Below are 22,796 nucleotides of genomic sequence, written 5' to 3'. Positions count from 1 at the left end.
CCTATTGAGTGACCAGAGTAGCAAGTAATGTAGCTAGCTCCTTTTATACAGTAAAATTCCGATTTCTGATGGGAATGACTCTCCCATGTTTTCCTATCAGGAGAAACCCAGGGAGATACATGTATGAAGCTGCTTCCTTTGGTCTTAACTATTAATGTAGTTTTAGTGACTATAGTTATTTGAAAGTATCAGTCAAATCCACACTAGCCACCTGATAAATCATGCTGACTTACTGTACTACAAATTAACAACAACAACAACAACAACAAAACCCACAGTAACACCTAGAAGAGGTGACTAAGGGAGGTCCTCATGAGACAGTTGAAGTGCAATTCTTTGAACTTAAAAGCTATCATATTAGGAGCTCTAGACTATACTTTTATGGAAGCCTATTCTATGAAGAAACCATGTCCTGAACATGAAAAATATATGCTTACAGTAAACACAAGGACAATGCAACCCCCCTCTGAAGAAAGTTGCCAAGAAAACCCCAATAGTTTCACCTTAGGGTCTCCATAAGTCCGAAACAACTTGAAGGGACACAGTAGCAACAACAAACAGCTTGCTGGAGTGGTTTGAGCATTATATTACAACTCTAAAGATCAGGGTTTGAATCCCCGTTCAGCCATGGAAACTTACTGGATGGTCTTGGGCAAGTCACACACTTTCATCCTCAAAGAAGGGCAAAGGCAAACCTCCTCTGAACAAATCTTGCCAAGAAAACTCCATGACAGCTTCACCTTAGGGTTGCCATAAGTCGGAAACAAGTTGAACACACGACAACAACAAATGTAAATGGCAGTAGCTATTTGAATTCCTTTTAGGCCATCAAATACTACTTGCTTGTTTCCAAGATAGGCTAATGCTAATACAAATGCACCTGTATAGGGCCAAGCTTTATCAAGTAATGTATGATAACACGTGTTGACTTGAGCAAATATAGTTTTTTATAAAAGTAATGCCTATTAACTGGAATGTTACATTCAGATTGAGTGAGTTTGTACCATCTGTGTTCAATGCTGCTAACCCCTGATGAATTTTAAAAGAAAGCCTCTTGTAATCAGTTTTCAGGTTTTACAGATTCTTTACTTAATAAGTATGTCTACAGTGCAAGTTTGACTCTAAATGTTATTCCAGTTGAAAATAATGCATTTTGTTTCTCTGTTCAGTAGCACAGAATATACAGCAATCCTTCTAATTTAAATTAAAGTTTGTGGTTCCATCCTGATAGTATGTCTCTTCTTAATTTAAATTAGAAGGATTGGTGTATAAACCAGATTCTGAATTCTAGAATATTTTAATATTTAAATGTTGAAACCTATCTGATTAGGTGTACTTTGTTTCTATAACAATTGGTATACATCTATCATGAGAATAATTGTAATCTGTATTTATATAGCTCCCTTATTTCCCTAAAAGAGTACCTAGAATATTAAGACTGTATGTACCATATAATATCTGTATTTATGATTCCTAAACTATTATTTCCAGATGTAATTAGACTTTTACTCACAAAAAAACCCAGCCAGCATGGTGCTGAGATTCTGGGACAGCCAGAACAACAGAAACTAGAAACCAAGCAAACAAAATTGAAGCTTTTGCTTTCTCTCTTTTTTTTAACTACCAGTTGCATTAACCACGTTTATTCTGTGCTGTGGTCCACTGAAAGAAGTCAAATTTAAGCCTTAATTGAAGAAGTTGTCTTGTTTCAATAAGTTAAGATTAACAGTCCACAGGTTTCACAAGATGATGACATCTGGTAAATCTAAAAAGAACGTGGTTGCTTCTGATATCACAGCAGTACCACAGAAGGATAGGAAATGGGAAAGCACAAGAGCAAAAGGCTTGACTGGGCACATTTCTATACTGGCATCTTTTCAATTTTCATTTGAGGTTTCAGCGATACATGTACATGAAACATCAGGTGGGCAACTGTGGCAGACTAGACTCATTAGGCCTCCCAATCTCTAAAGGGCTGCAACCCCCACCACACCTATTGTTGCCCTGAAATGCCCTCTAGGGGACATGGAGGCATGTTTTTCAGCCTTCCTGGGACTTTGATGGTATGTTAGGATACTGTGAGACAAAAATAATGTTTTTGAATTTTTTTGCAAAATTTTATTTTGACCCAGAGGATGAGGTCCAAGGGAACTCCAGAAGTGATGGATATTACATCAATACTCCCTAGCAATCATTTGAGGTATTTTTCAGCAAAAATAATTTTGACTCGCCACATGTGGACTATGGCCCACACTTTTCCCACCCCAGATTTACATCATACCTTTATCCCTTAAAAGAATCAAGATAGGTCACAAAAAGATTAACTAAAAATGCAGTATACAGATAAAACCACAAATGATGCAATATTACAACACAATGAAATGTCAGGATTAAAACACAATTAAATGAAAAACAACTAAAAGCACAACTAGACAACACCTCTCTGGTTAGAAGTCCTTTTCTCAACAAGCAGTCAGTTTCTCGCCTGGATAAAAAGGATTTTACCTGCTTTGGAGGGATAGACGGTGTAGACTCCTCTTTTGGAAGAAAGTTCTTTCTTTTGTCATGCCATCCAGAAAGCATTCTCCTAAATCCATACCAAAGGTGTATTTCTAGATGATGGGACCCACAGAATACCTCCCTTGAGCATATGAAAACCTAGAGCAGTGGTTCCCAACCTGTGGGTCGGGACCCCTTTGGGGTTCGAACGACCTTTTCATAGGGGTCACCTAAGACCATCAGAAAACACATATTTGCATATAGCAATGAAAATAATTTTATGGGTGGGGCTCACCACAACATGAGGAACTATAATAAAGGATTGTGGCATTAGGAAGGTTGAGAACCACTGACCTAGAGAGAACATGGGTCTTTAGTTTGGATCCAAGCTGCATGTGGTTTTATGTATAATTGCTTAGCACATTGAATTGTACCCAGGAAAATATTTCAGTGAAGCTGTTTTAATAAGGGAGTCTCATGCTCCCTCCTTGTCCCAGTCACCAGTCCAACTATAGCCCTTTAAACCAGCTAAAGTTTCCAAGCACTCATTCTGTGGTTTATGAAGCTGAGAACAGGTATCAGTCAAGGGACTGCTCCTTTACCCCTCTCTTGGGAAATGTGGCTTAGTGCCAGTTAACAAATTCAGGTTAATGTGCCTGGATCTTAACACTGAAGCCAGCAGACAGTGAGAGAGATGACAGAAGGGTTAGATATATTGTTCATGAAACCTGGGGAAAATATCCAGATTGGACTATTGTCTTATATGAACCCCACACTGTGATTGATTTAGTTTGTTTCATTTTTGCATCCTGCCAATGAAGATGATATGGAGATACATTTAAACACTGGTTTTAGTTAAAGGTCTATTTCTATATTTATACAAATAGTGAAACTAAATATATGGAAATGAGACCTCTATTTGGAAATTGCCTTCTCTTTAACCCCATGGGAACTAGTGAGTTCTGATAACAGATGAAAGTTTTATGTATGAACGAACACTTAAAAGATCTCTCCTTAGAATAGGACATTTTACCTTTGTTGGAGGTAGAAACCTCAAATAGCCGTTTGTGAACAGTTCTGCAGACCCATCAGCAACTGCTGCTTAATATATTTTTTTGCTTTCTGCTCTTCACATCTGAAGATGTTGCTTAATTCAGCAGAGAGTGTGACAGTATTTGGAAACAGAACAAGCAGAAAAGGAGTCTGGCTAGACTGCCCTTGTTGTTGTTGTTGTTGTTGTTGTTGTGTGACCAAGCCATTTATGACTTAAGTCAACCCTAAGGCCATGAGGGGTTTTCTTGGCAAGATTTGTTCAGAGGAGGTTTGCCATTGCCATCCACTGAGGCTGAGAGCATGTGACATGCCCAAGATCACCAAGTGGGCTTCATGGCTGAGTTGGAAATCTCCTGGTCTCCAGGAGTCATAGTGGCTCAAACCACTATGCCATGCTGGCTGAATAGGAAGTCCTGCTTGTTCACCTCCTGTATAATTTAGTAATATAACAGAAGGAAAGATGCACATTCATCCATATTACATTGATAGAAGAATTTAATTTTTCATTCAGGTAAATCAAAGTGTGCCATAAAGATTTTGTGAATGTCTTTCTGGAGAAGCCAAGTCTATGGTTTGGCTTAGTGTTTTCTGTACATGATACTTGTGGTCACACATTCTTTAGCACAGCTTCATAATTGTTATGACCTTAATCTTCAATCAGCTGAAAATGGTGATGGTGTAGGAATGGGAACTGCCTGCTATCCAGAAGAATTTCAACACCAGTTGTTTGTACTTTAAAATAGAAGACTAAGGGGTGAAACAGACTGCCCCAAAAGGGTAGGTTTCGGCTGCCCCAGAGCTGCTCACCTGCCACTGCAAACAGGTGCACACAGCCCCAATGCGGCCTGCCACCAGCCCAAATAAGAGCGGGAAAGATCAGCTCCTTTTTGGGCCAGTAAAAGGCTGCCTTAAGCAGCCCTGGCACAACCCCAGGGCAGCTTCCATGTGCTCTAGGGGCGTGCGTCGTCAAAATGCCATGCCATTGGAGTGGCTTGAAGCCTCCCCCGTCTGGTTGGAAGGATGTCTTGGGGGCATGCAGCATCAAAATGCCATGCCCTCAAGCTGCCCAGAAGCCAACTTTTCGGATCATCTGTTCAGTCCCCAAGTCCTGGTTAAGTTTTTAAATACGCCTCTAAAAGCTGTTTTGTTGCAGCATCCACACGGTGAGACAATGTAAGAACTAGATGTTCATGGTGACTTTGATTGTATTTTCTCTCTCCCTAAAGGGAGAACACAAAGAGATTCTGAAGAATCAGCCACCTACGTGAGCATCCAGGTCATGTGTTACTTCTGCATGTAAAACTGCACATGGGAAATGTTTGTGTGAATATGAACTGCAGGGAAACAGCACCCAGTGGACAGGTTTGAGGAAACTATGGATTAGTCATGGCTTCATAGAAAAGATTAATCCTCTTATTAGAAAATATTTGCAATTTAACATAGGAACAATAAAGTAACACATATCACATTCAAAAAATGAAGTTGCAAATAAAAATAATACAATAGTACATGGAAAGCAAATTTCATTCCTTGGATAAATAGAATTTTAAAACATATTCTAAATGCACATAAGAGCATACGAGAGGAGACCAAATTCATATTTTACTTTTTGATCACAAATAGGTGATCATTAATATATCCAGACAGTTGCATAAAAGATAAAGTACTTCTAATATAAAGAAACTGTTTCCAAGTGTATCATGGTTTTATTTTTGTCCTTAACTGCCCTTGGGTCAACCTTGACTCATGGCGACCCTGTGGGGAGACATCTGCTAAACTCCTATCCTCCACTGATCTGCTTAGGTCCTGAATTCTCAGGTGTGTGGCATCTCTGATTGAGTCCATCCATCATTGACCTGAAAAGTGTTCCATATAAAATACCATGGGATACAGTAGTGTCACACAGTGTGCAGGGTGTGTGGGTCACACCAGGTGACACTGACTGAATGTCACCCCCCCCACCACCACCACCATTCTGCATGCGTGTTCTGCCCCCTTCACATGCAGGCTCTGCCTCCCATGTGTGCAGGCTCTCTCCCTGCACATGTAGGCACTGCCTCCTGTACGAGCAGGCTCTCTCCTCCATGTGGGCAGGCTCTGTCTCCCACATGCACCACCCCCTCCCCAGTGCACGCTACTCTTTTCCCCGTGCACCACTTCATGCCGTGGAGACAAAGATCGGCAGAAATGGGGGCGGCATGAGAAGAGGGAGTGCACACAACTCCCGCCCACAGGAAGTCTGGTCCTGGAAGTCCTACCTTCACCTCCGCTAGTCCCACCCCTGTACCGAGTGACACCCGGTGCAGGAACGCCACTGATGGGACCATATAGTAACGCATAGTTAGCCTACACATAAGGTTCACATAGCATGTTCCCACACCACAGACTCTCAGCATGGGCTCATTTGCTGGATCCCCACTACATAGGAGTCCAACTAAGTAAACCTCATACCCCCTTTTTCTCAAAGAGAAAGAGATTGTTATTTCCTCAAAGAGATTGTTATTTCCACAGAGTTACTGTTCATGATGACTACATCTGGTATCAACTGGCTACCTGTCTCAGATGACATTCGATTCAAGGAAATAGTTCTCATTGAGGCTGGATTTGGTCAGTTGGATCATCACTTTATAGAAAATGCTACAGTGAACAGATGCCAAATTCAGATTGAATTATGATACAAATTTTTTGTACAATGTAATTAATACATGTTTTCAATTTTTAGATTTGTCTGCCTAGAATTAAGTGGAAAAAACAACCCCCCCCCCAAAAAAAATACCCTCTTGTTAGTATTTTGTGTGTGTCCAGCTGCTTGCAGGCCATATTTACGAACCACCTAGAGCCCTGAGATCCTCAAGAGAAGGCTTTCTCTTGGTCCCACCACCATCACCTGGTGAGGACATGAGAGAGAGCCTTGTCAGTGGCTGCTCCCATCCTGTGGAACTCCCTTTCACGGGAGACTAGGCTGGCCCCCTCACTGCTGGCCTTTTGCAGGCAGGCAAAGACATTTTTGTTTAAACAGGCCTTTTCAGATCTGGCAGGCTTGGTTTTATTGGGGGATGAAAGGGATGGTCTTGGATTGTTAATTTTAACTTTGTATGTTTTAAATTTTATATTTGCAATTTTTATATTTTTACAATTTTAATTATAGAAATTTAACTGTTGTGTTTTATGTATGTTATCTGCCTTGGTTCCCACTTTCGGAGAAAGGTGGGATAAAAATAAATAAATAAATTTAATTCACTGAGAGAGAACTGTGAGAAAACGTAAGCTGCAGTAAGGATTTAATTAATTTGCTAAAGGAAGCTGTCCACTGAATTTTATTGCTTTATTGGCTCCTTTTGATAAGGTTCTGCTAACATTACTTCTTTTGATAAGCTTCTGCCACATGTCTCCATCAGGACTAACTGGACTGTCCAGTTATTCCTGATGTTGAGGTGGCAATCATGTCTTCTTAGAGACTGACCATTGATTCGCTGCATGAGTTACTGCTCTTCGCTACCAGCCTTTTGATCTGAAGAACATCAGCTTCTGGGCGGTAGTTAGGCCAGTCTTCATCATGTCTGGGACGCGATGAAGAAGCTATAGCCTAACACACCTATAGGGCATTAATTTGGATAGGCTGTGTTAGAGTATTGTACTATTACTTGAGAAGTTCAGATCACATCTCTGCTAATATGAAATGGAATACTCTGCCAATCTGTATTTTATTTTATTTTTGCCTAACTTACCTCCATGAGTTCTTGTAAAGATAAAATTGGAATAAAAAACCCCTTAAGAATAGAATGCTTACCTAGGTTTCTTGGGGGAAAGGGAGGATATAAAGTAATACAGATTGCGTCTCCCTTATCAGGAATTCAAAAATCTGAAATATTCACAAATCCAAAACTTCTTTCCTGACTGAGATAGTGACACCTTTGCTTTCTGATGTTTCACTGTACATAAACTTTGTTTTCTGCATAAAATGATTTAAAATATTCTGTATAAAACTATCTCCAGACTATGTGTATAAAGTGTATATGAAACATGAATGAATTTCCTATTTAGACTTGGATCCTATCTCCAAAATATCTCATTATGTAATACAAATATTCCAAAATTAAAAAAACCAAAACACCTCTGATCCCAAGCATTTCGGATAAGGGAAACTCAACCTGTAAGTAGAAAAAAGTATTTACATCAAACATAAGTCCACTAAAGCTGAACTTTTTCAGATGTGCATTCAATTTTAATTTGAAAAAAGATTACTTTGTTTTAAAAAGCTAGAAAAGCTATGTGTGCTATTCAGTGGCAACGAGACTGGTAGGATCATATTTACTAACTGCTGTTTTAGCAAATTTGAATTATTACTGTTTTTAGCAGAAGTTCCTCTACATGTTCTTATATCTGGTTGTCCAACAGGAGGGAAGTATATATCATTTTGCAAGCTTAAGAATTTAACGTTGTTCTGTGTACAAACTGGCATAGCCACATTAGCACTAACTGCAAAATGTACTTGCCGCAAAAAGCCAAACAGGAAGGAAATCAGTTACATCACCATTGAGACTAATGTGCTGTTTTCCCATAAGGATGGAATGAACGTTTATTTCCTTAAAATATGTAAATGCTTAGACTTAGGTGTTCAAGAACCTTTGGATGTTTTATTTTAGTTTTAGGATAAGAGAACAAGATGTTTCATGTCCATATAAAGAGTCTGTTTGTCTCATAACTTACTGTTACCCATTATACTTGTGAGTTGCAACACGAAGATCATTTATACAGGTATGTCCATTACATGAGAAAATTCTTAGTACTAGTGTTCTAAATATTCTACCTATTTACTAGATTGGGATTATAGTCACTAATAAATTGTAGAACTCCATCATTTTGCACTTGTTAGCACAAGTAATTCTGTTGTTACAGAATCTTATGAATGCACCTCAAGACTATAAGGAAAATGAGACTATAATGAAAAATGAGACCATGTGTCAATGAAACTAGATTTCAAAGCATACAAACTTGTTTTTTTTTTCCAGTCAGATTATCTGCCATGCCTTCTAGATGATGGCTCAACTAGATCTTTTTGGGTTTTTTGCCATAATTTCAGACAAATAAATTTATTCTTTAGATTTTTAATAAAAATTAGAATTAAATAAATTATTCTTGAGTTAGATTAAGCAGCCATCTATTCCTATATTCTTTATACAATAAACATTTCCATAGTATACAGCAAAGGTTGAGAGCTAGCGTGGTATAGTGGTTTGAGCATTGGACTATGATTCTAGAAACCAGGGTTTGATTCCCAGCCCAGCCATGAAATTCACTGGGTGACTTTGGGGAAGTCACACTCTCTCAGCCTCAGAAGATAGCAATGGCAAACCTCCTCTGAAGAAACTTGCCAAGAAATAGCTGTGATAGGTTTGCCTTAGGGTTGCCATAAGTCAGAAATGATTTGAAGGCACAACAATAACAAAAGCTACTTTTGATTCGTTTACCAGATATTCAGGGATGTGATAAAACATGCATCTATCAGGAGTGTCAGCCAGGTGTGAGCTCTTCTAGGACACTAGATCTTACTCCCCATTTTTAAAAAGAGCCTATCTGTTTGTTTTTTCTAACAGTCTAGTTCTTATTGAGCTGTTGTTGTTTTTCCCCATTAGCATTTTAGGCAGGTAGGAAGGAACTGACAAAACCACATCTGGGTATTCTTTGCCTAAGAAAACACTATGAAATTCATGGGATCACCATGATTTGACAGGCAACTTGAAGGCACACACATACAGTGGGCCCTTGTTATCCTCTGCGGTTTGGTTCCAGGACCCCCCATGGATACCAAAATCTGTGGATGCTCAAGTCCCATTCAATACAGTGGCACAGTAAAATGGCATCCCTTATACAAAATGGAAAAAATCAAGGTTTGCTTTTTGGAATTTCTGTATTTTTAAAGAATTTTCAAGCCATAGATGCTTTTATCCATGGATAAGGAGGGCTGACTAATTTTGCAAATCTTAAAATTACCCAAGCCTGCTGATACTTCCTCTTTGTGTATTGATAGTACGTAGTTTTCTGGCTGCATAAAGATCCATAATTAGAAAATGAGTTTGCCATTAGTACACAGCAGAGCATTACTTCATGAACTCTCACCACTGGCCACTCTTGCTGGATCTGATGAGAACTGGAGTCTAGCAGCATTTGTAAAGTGGCATGTTCCCCAACTGTTGTGTACTGGATTACACTGTCATATTTCTCTCAGTCTTCGGGGAAAGCAATAGCAAACCTCCTCTGAACAAATCGTGCCAAAAAAAGCCCACAATAGTCTTAGGGTCAACAACCACAACATGCCTTTACCCTATGTATGTGTACTAGTGCCCTTGAGTTGGCCCCGACTCATGGAAATCCTGAGGATGAGATATCTCCTAGACCCCCTATTTTCCACTGCTCTGCTTAGGTCCTGTAAATTCAGGCCCATAACCTCGCTGATTGAGTCTATCCTTCTGGCATGTAATCTTTCTCTCTTTCTGATGCCTTCCACTTTTCCTAACATTGGCGCGTTCCAGACGGGCCCTATGCTGGCGCTTCCTGATGCGCCTTGCCCCTTGCACGTAACAAGGGCGTCAAAATGGCAGCACCCTATACAGATGGGCACCGCCATTTTGATGTGATGGATGCCTAGCGTCCGCACATCTCAGCGCCCTTGTGACGCTGCAAGGGTGCCATTGGCGCCTTGCGACATCACAACAGTGCCGCAAGAAGAACCCGCTTTTGCGGGGTCTTTTTGCTGCGCGGAGGAGCCGCGTGGTTTGTCCGCTGCGGCTCCTTCGTGTAGCAAACACAGGCGGCGGCAGACCGCCCTTTTGGGCGGTCTGTAAAGCACCATAATTGCCTTTTCTAGTGAGTCATGCCTTCTCATGATGAGCTCAAAGTTTGGCACTTGGTTTTGTCATCTTGGCTTCCAGAGAGCAATCATGTGTGATGTGATCAAGGACCCATTTGTTTGTCTTGTTGGCCATCCATGGTATCCTCAGCTCTCTTCTCCAGTGCCACATGATATTCTTACTGTCAGCTTTCTTCACTATCCAACTCTCACATCCGTACATGGTGATGGGGAATATAATGGTTTAGACAATTCTGACTTTAGTACTCAGTTGTATGTCTTTACACTTTAGGAACTTAGCTAGTTTTTTCATGGCTGTCCTTCCTATTCCTAATCTTCTTATTTCTTGACTACAATCTCTGTTCTGATCAGTGTTGATGCAAAGTATAGAAAATCTTTTAACTATTTCGTTTTCCTCATTATCTGGTTTGAATTTACGCAGATCCTCCAAGGTCATTATTTTTGTTTTCTTTTTGTTGAGCAGTAAGGCTGTCTTTGCACTTTCTTCTTTGATCTTCCTTAATAATTGTCTATGATGTTTTCCGTTAGTTGTATGGTATCATCCAAAAAACTTCATTTGTTGGTGTTCCTTTCTCCAGTCTTTACTCCTTCTTCTTCTGAGTCTAGACATGCTCTTCATATGATGTTTTCTGCATATAAGTACAGTGGGGCCTTGATATCAGTTGGGGTTTGGTTCCAGGACCCCTGTGGATACCAAAATCTGTGGATGCCTAGATCTCGTTGGATATAATGGCATAGCAAAATGCCGACCTTTAGATAAAATGGCAAAATCAAGGTTGCTGTTTGGAATTTAATTTTTTTTGGTATATTTTCAAGCCATGGATGCTTAAATCCATGGATAAAAACTCTGTGGATATGGAGAGCCAACTGTAGAACAAGTAGGATGATAGAATGCATCCTTTCCTGACCCCTTTGCCAATTAGGAACCATTTTGTATCTCCATATTATGTTGTAATCATAACCTCTTGTCCTAAGTACAGATTACTCATCAGGACTATCAAATGTAGTAGCAATCCCATGTCTTTAAGAGCATCCCATAGCTTTTTGTGAATTATACAGTCAAAGGCTTTGCAGTAGTCTATAAAGCACATGCAGATTTTCTTTCTGGAATTCCTTGGTGCGCTCCATTAACAATTGTATTTTTGCATTGTGATTCTTATTGCCTCTTCCTTTTCTGAACCCCACTTCCCCCTCTGGGATTTCTCTTTGCTTATATAATGTTTGTGTGTGCACGTGGTTGTGGCAGCACACACATGTGCTGCCATTAAACACCATGGGGCTTGATGTCCCGCGGTTTTTGGCATTCATGTACGTATGGATGAGGGTTCGGAATAGAACCCCCATGGATATTAAGGGCTGACTGTATTCTGTTTTGCAGTCCATATATGTTCTTCTGCAAAATATTCATACGTATAGAATAGTAGCTCAGACACAAATTGTGTAACTCCCTGTTAATGAGTCAGCTGTGTAGAAGAACATTTCACAAAACCTTCCCTAAAGTTTCTCAATTGCCACTTGCCTGGTATAAGTAATAACTCAAAAGCAAAGAGGCAATGTTAGTTTGTTTAGTATTCAAATTTTCTCCTAGCATAAAATCAAATCCCACAACATTTTTAAAAGTTCAGCTAATATCTTATTTTACAAAAGTTAAAAAAAAATTAATTCTATTAAGAGCTACATAATCTAAAAAATAACAGCACAGCACACCATATTGAAAACACCCCTCTACATTATGAGCTGCCAAAGAGCTGCCTAAATAAAATGGTATTTGCTTGCCAATGGAAAGCAGAGAGAGGGCCAACCAAACCTCTTCTGTTAAAATGTAGTGTTAAATACGGACTAACTTACAGCAGAGTTGAGCCCTTTTATAGCATCAAACGAATCACTGCTTATACATTTTTGCTCATGCTTGATGGTCGCATACTATACTTCGATCAGTTTGGCTTGTTAAGGTCATGAAAATACAACTGAGCTTTAGGTAAGATGCTGCTAGGCTTCAGTGCAATAAAAGGAGCTGAAATATATATGTAGAGTATGAAGTTTCTTGTCTAATTAGATTGTAAAAATGCCAGAGCAAACAGTGGAAAGGGAATGGTCACCCTGAGAATAATTAAGTTGGAAAGTATTTGCTGTCAACACTGAACGACTTTAATAAATGCCATCTTGCATAATGTGGTGAATATAACAGTTGAGGTTCTTTTACATTTGGCTTCCAAATTGTTAAGTTTAAATTATTATATTCAGGTTGTTCCATTGCGTTCTTGAAATCAAGAAGTGTTATTAAAATGAAGGCCTCCTTTTACAAAAGCACATTATCTCATACGTAAGGGTTCTTAGAAAACCTGTAGATGTTGATATATGAAGTAAGCCAGTTTCTTTAATCCTGAGTTCAGTTTAAAATATGCAGCCTGCATCTGTTTAGGATCATTCTGTTTTTTATGGCAAACAGCTGAGTGGAAGAGAGGAATCCAGTGTGTGTGTCTGAGGCTTTGTTTGTTTTTTCTGCTGTGGCAGTTACTGATTTTATTGTCACCTGCGATTTCACCCATTTCACTTCTGATTTTTGTCAATTGCACCCCCATCTGTTTCTTTCTCATGCAATTTCTCTTTTAATCTCTGCTTGCCTTTCTTCCTCTTTATATTTCCCATATCTGTCTCCTTTCTCCTCTTTTTTATTTGTACTGTTTCATTGCCTCCCTTAACTTGTTCTTGTCCAAATGTAGGCGAATTGCCACCCCTGGATTCTTCCAGAAAACAGAATTCACCCTAACTATAATCCATTGCTTTATTCAGCAGTGGAATTTCCTTTTAGTGCTTTCTTCAAGGAAATGAAACTACTATATTGCTCCCTTTTTGTTGGTCATTGACTGTTGTTCCCCCAGGCCAGGGATAGGCAACCTGCGGCCCATGGGCCAGATGCGGCCCGGCGAGGCTTTGGGACCGGCCCCAGCCCGGTCCTGCCGCCGATTGCCGCCGGGGCCGTTGGCCTCTCGCGCGCAGGGGCAAGGGGGGTAATTGTCTATAGACGCCTTAGAAACATGCATTTATATTAACATTTTTTTAAAAATCAGCAATTTTTTTTGCGTGACCTCCACTTTTTTAAAAAAAGTGTCCACCATTTGAAAATGTTGTCCTACATTTGTCCCGGTTTATTTATTTATTTACATTTTTTTTTAAAAAAAAATATTTAATTATTTATTTTTTGGCTTTGTCCCCCCAGTTGTCTGAGGGACAGCAACCTGGCCCCCTGGCTCAAAACGGTTGCCTACCCCTGCCCCAAGCAATTCATTGCAATAGTTAAGTGCCAGATGTTTGTGTTCAAGTTGTTTTTGACTTAAGACAAACTTGTTATGGCTTTTCTTGGCAAGTTTCTTCAAAGGGGTTTTTCCATTGCCATCCTCTGAGGCTGAGTGTGTGTGACTTGCCCCAGGTCAGACTGAGAATGTGTGACTTGCCCAAGACCATGGGTTTACATAGCTGAGCTGGGATTCAAACCCTGGTTTCCAGAGTCCTAGCCAAATGCTCAGACCACTGCAACATGCCAGTCCTACAAAATAATTCACAAATCATCAAACTTTTATCTTAAAATTCTAAAAAAAACGAAGTGTGTTTATGTCATGCTGATTGAGTTATATAATGCAAAAATAAATAATTGCACATAAATGCATGTGACATTCTGAAGCACATTTTATTTGCTAAGCCTAATTATCTTTATGTTTTCAGTCATTTCTTTTAAAAATAGGATTTCTAGGGTTACTTCTTTAACAAAACAGAATATCAATTAATGGTAGGGCAGCTTTTTAAGAACCTTGTGATAGTAGCACAGATTTATTGCTGCCACAAGAAAGGCCTTGTACATAGGCCATGTGTGTAGTTGAAACACATGTGCCCATCATGTGATCCCAGTTGCTACATTTAAAATAGATCACAGTAGTTCCTCTACCATATGAGTAGCCTCATCTGTTAAATTCTGGTTATTAAAAGATATGAGAGTTAGAATAAACCTTTTAGCCTGTGAACAATAGCAGTATCTTTGCCATGAACATTTGGGACACATTCCAAGTTCCAGAATAATATCTGTAGGAATCTGCCAGATATAATTTTGGAACAGGGAATACAGTCTTATGGTTCATTAGTAATTGCTCAACAAGTATTGTTTTGCATGATAATATAGATAAAACTGTGTGCTAATTCATGTTGTTAGATTTTTTAAAATCTCAAAAGAATATTCTTACTATCATAACTTCTAAAGTAAATAGCTTTATGAAACAAAATCATATATATATTTCTTCAGTCAGTTCTGTAGGTAGGTGTGGTGTACCTTGCTTTCAAGCAAAAGCAATGTGTATCAATAATAGAATGCAACCTTAAAACAGATGGCACCTTCCTTTGTATCATAAATTATATTTTGAATGATTTTTTGAACAGACTTCCCTATATATGAAAAGGAGCTGGTAGAACTTTGACGTGCACATTATGCTACTGCAAAAGTATAGATAAGCAACCCTGGACTGAATATATTTTATGTAATTCTTGTCTCATGTCTGTATCTTAAAATAGAATTGGAAAATCTATAGAAAACAAACCAAATAGCAGGTGAAATGATCAAGTAGTTTGAGAAACTTGTGTATGTGGAAAGGCTAAACACTCTGTGGATTTTTATTTTGGAATAACAGCTAAAGCAGAACGGACTGGAGGCTTATAAACAATCGTAGAAAAATGAAGAGAAGAGTGAGATCTTGTCCTGTTCCATCTCAGTTTAGAACCCATAGACACTCAAATGGTTTGACAGTACATTTGAGACAGACAAAATGTTTCTTCACACAAAGTATACTTAATTAATAGAATTTCGGTGGCATAAGATGGAGTAATGATAATAGATAAGTCAATCAGCTCTGAAGATGACAGCTTTTCAGAAGCAGTGCACCATCCAGTACTAGTTGCTTGTACAACAGCATGGAAATGCTATAGCCCAGTGATTTCCAGAGTGGGTGGTATGCCCCCCCGGGGTGGTGAATGATGGTGAGGGGGAAAGGGGTGGTGGTGGGGAAGTTCAGTTAAAGTATTGGCTTGCAATAAAAACAAGGAACCACCAGCCTTTAGGACTGGTGGGGATGAGGGTTGCATGAAACTTCTGATCAGGGTCCCTTAAACTACCACGAAGCCTCACGTCATGTAGTGGTATCTCCCGCTCTTCACTTGTCTGGACAAGCTCACTCTCTTAGCTGCATCTTTCACTAGTAGTGGCAGGAAACTCTTGCAAGGGCTGGATGCAAAGCATCATTTTGTTTCCTTGGACAGACTGACTGACTGGAGCAAAGGATTAGAGCATGCGGCAGTCAGGAAAAAGCAGTAGCAAAAAGGTGCTGTCAGATTTGAGACCCTGCTTAAGCTTTGTGTGCTCCAGCCTGCTCTTGTTTTGTTTTTGTTTTTCATCGTACAAGCTGAGAGAAGAGGTCTCCAATCCAGAGCACGTAGCCTCTGTAAACCTATTATACACACACTGCCTGTGCCCATCTTTGTCCTGGCGAAAAAGGATTGACAGTCCTTCCTCACTGGGGAGAGGCTTCTCCCTTTGCACCTGGTCATCTTGGGAACAACAACGGAGCAGCTGGCTGACCAATGACCAAGAAGCTTCTTGTTCGCATTGGCCTTTGCAACAAAGCTGGCATGGGTGAGATGCTGCATGGTTGCTGCTCTGACAGCACCCAGGTGCAAAGGGAGTAGCGACCAAGCAGCCAGTCAAGCAGTGACTGAGAAGCTTCCTGTCTGTGTCATCCTTTATCTCAAGGCTGGCACCAGCAAGAGGCTTCTTGGTCACTGCTCAGCCAGCTGCTTGGTTGCTACTCCCAAGGTGACTGGGTGAAAGAGAGCAATGACCAAGATTGGTTGTTTTAAATTTGCAATAGAACAGTATACTTACTATCAGGAAATAGGCATGGGGGGCACTAGGCTTGTTACTCAAGAGGAAAAGGGGGTGGCCCAATAAAGTTTGGGGACCACTGCTCTATCCTTTACAAACATAAATATTAGCCCAGATTTCTATAAGTCAATAGCCTCCAGATATGTTGAACGGCATTATATCCAACTAACATTACCATTGCTCCTTTAGTTATCAAGAAAGAAAAGAGAGAGGGCAGAGTGGAGAAGCCACATACACCATCTTCTGCCCTTTCTGGTGAAAGTACACATCTACTCTTCCATTCTCAATCAGTCCAATGAACTACTCTGTCATAGAAGTTGATACTGTGGGACCATGAACTGGCATATGCACACAGGAATAGAAATACAAAACATGGATCAAAAAAGCAGTGCTGTATTCCTCAATTGTTTGCTCTTTTTTTTGTATATTTTAGGTGTAGTGTTTTTAAATTTGTAAGGCCCCTTGAGTCCCAATTTTAAGAAGAAGGTGGGATACAAATATTATTATTAAGGAGAAGCTTACTGGTCCTGGCACCTGGATGATACTGGAGGGACCCCCTGATGTTCCACATCCAAATAGACATCAATAGCCTCCTTAATATACATTTTACATTTTTTGTGCAGAGATTCTTTGTGCCATTTGATTCCTTTTGTATGACAGTTGTCATCCTGACTGAGATGGCAAGTGGATTGTGAAACCAGCTTTCAGATTATCTGTTATTACTCTTACAGAGAGCTGAAGACTAGTGGAGGGAGAGATCAGGGATTAGTACAGGAGCAGGGCCTGGGGAAGAACTTTGTGGACATGATTTCGCCACTGAAAGATGCCCATTTCTGCTATATTTACTCAAGAATAATTCATTATGGTCACTTGGGTGATTACATTATTATTGGACACCTAACTAACTAATTTACCAAATGTTGGTTTTTCTTCCTGCTAATGAAACTATATGAACTTTCACATTTTTCCCACAAAAAAATGGCTGATTTGTCCAATAATTATTGCCCTTACTTTTGAAAAATTCTGTACAATATATAAGATAAATAATATATTGTGCAACATCCTCTATAACAGTAATAATTCTAATATATAATATCAAATACATTCTCTAAAGTAGTATAAAGATTTTAATTCAGTGTTACTAAACAGACTTTGAAGACTATATAGGACAATTAATCAGTACTTTCATATAGAAACTATCTAAAACATAAATAGAAAATATTGGTCTTAATCAGTGATTTAATATTTTTTCTCTTGTGGTATTTTCGGTTACCTTAATCGATAGTCTCTTCAGACATACTGATATTAACCACATATACTTATTTTCTTTTTCTTCTTCTAGTGGCTACAGATGTCTTCAATTCCAAAAGTTTGGCCATTCAGGCCCAGAAGAAAATTCTTGGCAAAATGGCATCCAAATCTATAGCAAACGTTTTGATAGATGACACTAGCAGTGATGTTTTGGATGAGCTCTACAGAGTGACAAGAGAGTACACACAAAACAAGAAGGAGGCAGAGAAGATAATTAAAAACCTCATTAAGACTGTTATCAAGTTAGCAATCCTCTACCGGAATAATCAGTTTAATCAGGAAGAGATCATGCTTATGGAGAAGTTCAAGAAGAAGGTCCACCAGCTGGCGAAAACTGTGGTGAGCTTTCATCAAGTGGATTATACTTTTGACAGAAATTTTTTGTCAAAATTGTTGAATGAGTGCAGAGACCTGCTCCATCAAATTATTCAGCGTCACCTAACTGCAAAATCTCATGGACGTGTCAACAATGTATTTGATCACTTCTCAGATTGTGAATTTTTGGCGGCTTTGTACAATCCATTTGGATCTTACAAGACTCACCTGCAGAGACTTTGTGACGGTGTCAACAAAATGTTAGACGAGGGCAATATATAAGTAACTGCAGTGGTGGTGACTGGTTGTATAATAGGCTGAGGACTACTGGTGGTATTATTGACTGAATGAATGAAAGCATGAAGAAAGTCTGGAAAAATGTGTGGCTAGTAAATGCTTAAAATAACTTTTCAGCAGATTGGCCCATTATTTGGGGTTGCCTATTCTTTTACCCACTTACTCAGTATTTTGAAGATGAAATAATAAAGCCATGAAACTGGACTGTTCAAGAGAAGTAGGGCTCTGTAAAATAAAACTGAGAAATTGTGTAATCATATTTCTACATATAGGAGAATATTTATAATCAGCCAAAAGATCTGTATTTTTATACACAAGAAACATGATTGGCACATACATGATAATTGGATGTAAGATTTAACAGGAGTTAAAATTAAACAGAACCTATTTTCGTCTTTTAAAAACCGTATATGCTATACATAATTGCTTAGGACACATGCTTCTTCATTATATTGTCAAAACAGTTGGGTTGAGAGATCTGATTGTCATTTGAGAAGGCAAAGGACTGTATGATCACCAGTGAAACTTTCACAGCTACCAGGCAGTTCGTCTTGTGTGTTCCATTTGTGTGAACTGACATCTCCACAGCTATAATACCCCATAACAGTAGTATTTCTTCAAGCTGTTACCCTGTGCTTATTCTCAGGATATATTTCTCTTGTTCAGGATGTGGTTTCTTCAAAAAAAAAAAAAATGCTTCCATGAAAACACAGCCTAAATCTCTTAATCTGATAGATTTTACTGCCAAAACAATTGAACTAGGCCTGCCTCACATGAATCTGCCCTTAGTCATCTCATCTAGGTGTTGTGTTAATCTGTAGTACAGTAAATGTGCATGATTTATCAGGTGGCTGGTATTGATGTGATTATATATCCTTGCTACTTTTAAATAACTATAGACACAAAAAGTTCATTAGTGGTGCATGGTCAAAGGAAGCAACTTTATACATGCACCTCTGTTCCTTCTCTCAATAGGAATACATGGGGATGTTGTCACCATCAGAGCTTGATAATTTACAGTATAAAAGGAACTAGTTACATTATCCTGATCACAAAATAGGCTATAATTTGTTACTGCAGTCCAAAAAAGTAACTTGCTGGATTACTCGTCTCTGATGTTACCATTATTGCTACTATTGTGCCATTCAAAAAAGTTCCTCTCATTTCTGGTCATCTTAATTCTGAATAAACTGCATCACCATTCTAGCGTACCAGCACAACATAGCCACACAGAGATAACATATGCTTTGGGCAGGCACACAAGTAGTAATTCACTCAATCCTTCATACTTCCCCACCTCCCTCAAACAATTTCTCTAAATCTCATGCCTGAGCCAGCCCCACATGTCCAAAGAAGTGCTGCCTCCTCCTCTAAACACTATCATAGCTCACACCGACCCAGTCAGCCCAAGTGTCTACTCTCTGCCACTGTTTGAAGCAGCCTGACTGGGAAAGCAACCTCTGTTGCACTCATACTAATTGACTAATTCCCTCCCTCTTTTTTGGGCAGATAAGAGGAAGGCAGAACAATTTTTGAAAAGTTAAAAAATTCTGGTGCAACCATGCTTTCATGTTTCTCATCCCATCCCTCACTCCATTCTTATTATTGGCTCATCTGCCCCTCACTTACTGCAACCCATCCCACAAAGAGACAGCACAGGGCAGCCATCCATGTGATCCCCCCTCTTCCATCTATTACTCACACCGAGTCTACAGTTTTGGTAATGAGCCACAGGCAATAACACTGAAAAGTCCTGTCTGAAAAAGTAACACCATTCCGTCACATTATTGTAAAAAATAACTTACTACCAAAGTACCTACAGTCAGCCCTCTCTCTCTAACCATGAATTCAACGATTCACAGCTTGAAAATATGCCAAAAATTATTTTTTCCAAATGTTGCAAATGGCAAACCTTGACTTTTGCCATTTTATGTAAGGTATACTATTTTACTATGCCACTGTATAGAATGGGTCTTGAGCAGGTAATGTGCATGAACATGTTATCTTTGTTATCTATGTGAGCATCTCTAGACCAAGCTGACAAAATACAGAAATCCTTCAGGAAATAACATGCATGGTAATTTTGTGTTAAACAAAACACAAATTATTAATATTGTGCTCATGAAAGCTGTAGTACTGTCTGTGTATATAACCTATAGTAAATGTATAGGAAATATGAGGGGAAACAGCTTATAATTTCAGCAGCTTCAATAAGATTTGGTAAAATATTTGGGTGAAATTAGGACTACCAAAATGAGTATGTTGAAAAATGTAATATTTTTCCATGTCAAACAAATGAGAAGAATTACACATGGAGAAATATATTTGCTGCTTATTTAATTGGCAGTTTTTATGCTTTTATAAGTAAACAGAATATTTGCACTCCAAATTTTGTGTCTGATTTTTGTGGCATAGCAAATCAAAAAATTAAATATGAGCAACTTAATTAAATCCAAAGTGGGTTTTGTGCTTTCTTCAGAAGATTCTGTTGATTAATATAGGTACAGCCAGCCCTCCATATTTGCAGCTTTGGCTTTTGCTTATTTGCAGTTTTGATTAATATGTTTTAATTTGCGTTTTTTCTATATTCACATGGGTCCTTTACCCCTAACCCCAGTGAATGTGGAGGGCACCACTGTATTCTATTCCCCATGCTTTTGCCAGATACATGCTTTTTATGCTGCCAAAAGACATCTAGCATCCTGAGAAGATGTCATACATCTATTTAGGTTACTCCTCACCAGCAAAACTTGAATTAATGCTAATAGAAGCTGTTCATATGCTTTTGAAACAATTGTATTGGACCAAGATATACTGAGAATATAGAAATCTTCAAGCAAATTTGTGTTAGATGTTCAGGTGCTGTCTACCTCTGGAAAAGAGCATACAAGTCATGCAGGTTATATGTAATACTCTTAAGGTTGTTCCTCACCAGCACACATAGCTGGAATAGTCTGTTTGCACTCAGTGGAACTTACATCTCTTTAGTCGTGCATTTTATTTGCATTTTATGTGGCAAAAATCATATTAAAACATCCTAAATGAGCTGTAACAAAAATAAACCAGTCTTTGCTACAATAACCCCTTGTTTGAGAACTTACCAAAGGATTTGCTGTATTTCTGTCTACTTGTTTGTTTTTTATTTCAGTTTTTTCCCTTTTTGGAATGTCTTTTTCCAAATCTTTATTTATTGTAATCTTTATACTTCATAGGTGCAGTTTTAAAAGCTGAATCCTCCCTCCCCCAATAATACTGACTAGAATAAGCTCCATACTGAGGGGACTCGATATCATATTCTGATAGTCTCAGCATGATTATCAAAGATAATGGTATTGTTTTTTACTGTCTTATTTCCTCTCCTCTTATTAGTATAGGTTTGCCTTTTCCTCAGAAGATTTAAATAGAAGCCAGGCATTGATTTCTGAGGTGCTGTTTATCATCTTCCATAGGGCACTCTTTGTTACTTCAGTGTTTTGACCTCAAGTGATTGTGGTAAATTGATTTTGCTGTGCTATGCCTCCCCACCATTAGTGTTAAGCTCTCACTCCCATTTGTAGTTTAATACTTTGATCTTCAGGACTTCTAAATTCTATTTTTGGAAATTGAAATTGATTGTTAAACTCTTCAGAATAAAGGGTTTGGGCTTTTTTAGCCAAACTTCCAAATTGGTCTTTGTCTCAAGTAGTTCTTGCAAGTAAATATAAGAGAGCACAGCTTTCTTGTGAAAGTGGGAAGTTAAACACTTCTCAAAATAGTTTGTGTCTGACAATTTATTCTTAACTGCCTACCATGTATTGCACAATAAATAGTTAAGAGTTGCTTGTCAGTAAATTCAGGAAACAGCTTTTCAGCTAATGTTGCTGACAGATTTATCAACTTGATGTCTCACAAATCTTTTACTGTTTCCTGCTCAGAGGTGGGACCAGATTCACTTATGTTGGTAAGCTAAACAAAAAATACAACTTAATTCAGTTGCATCCATTTTTCTAATCTACCCTGGTCCTTTTGAGATTTGGAGAGAAAAAACAGGTACATAGATTTTAAAAAACCCATTTTGCTGTGTCCCATTCCCCTCCAAATCCTTCTATTCCCTGTATATAGTCCAATAGTCAGTATTGCAGTATTGCAACACCTTAGACCTGAAGGCTGTGTCCCATCCCCCTCCTTTCCTTCCACTTTATTTAGTTTAAAGATCCTCACATTGCTCCCTGCTTCCAGGTTTAAGAACTTAGAATTATTATTTGGGGGCAAATCAGGAGCCTTTGTGTGTCTACTGGAGAATAAAGAAAGACCATCTGGATGCAAAGAAGACTATGGCCATTTCTGTTTGTGACATACACTTTTTAATTCCCAAACTCTGAAGAACTAAAAAAAGTGAGGTGTTCTGCAAACATAAATGAGATGTAGGGTTTGAATAAAGAATCACCTGAGAAAAGTAAATCTTCATGCCTCTTTAGCCCTATGGCTCATTTAGCTGAGCATCAAAACTGTTTTAAACAAAAAGAAGTGTCTGCCACTTAATTCAGG

General features: G+C 38.8%; 1 protein-coding gene across 2 annotated transcripts in view; it reads left to right on the top strand.

Moving 5' to 3' along the window:
• The window catches only part of TNFAIP8 (TNF alpha induced protein 8), a 54,412-nt gene extending 33,028 nt beyond the window's left edge, over nucleotides 1-21,384 (top strand). For both annotated transcript variants that reach the window (XM_089491823.1, XM_089491820.1), the window contains exon 2: nucleotides 17,689-21,384. In XM_089491823.1, the coding sequence (XP_089347949.1) occupies nucleotides 17,689-18,254 (566 nt within the window). In that variant the 3' untranslated portion in view covers nucleotides 18,255-21,384. The remainder of the gene's footprint in view (nucleotides 1-17,688) is intronic.
• Nucleotides 21,385-22,796: the final 1,412 nt, after the last annotated feature.

Source organism: Sceloporus occidentalis, unplaced genomic scaffold, assembly GCF_023333645.1.
Source record: "Sceloporus occidentalis isolate IW3139 unplaced genomic scaffold, rSceOcc1.0.p SCAF_1, whole genome shotgun sequence".
NCBI classification, from domain to species: Eukaryota; Metazoa; Chordata; class Lepidosauria; order Squamata; family Phrynosomatidae; genus Sceloporus; species Sceloporus occidentalis.
This window is presented reverse-complemented; position numbering and strand designations above follow the sequence as displayed.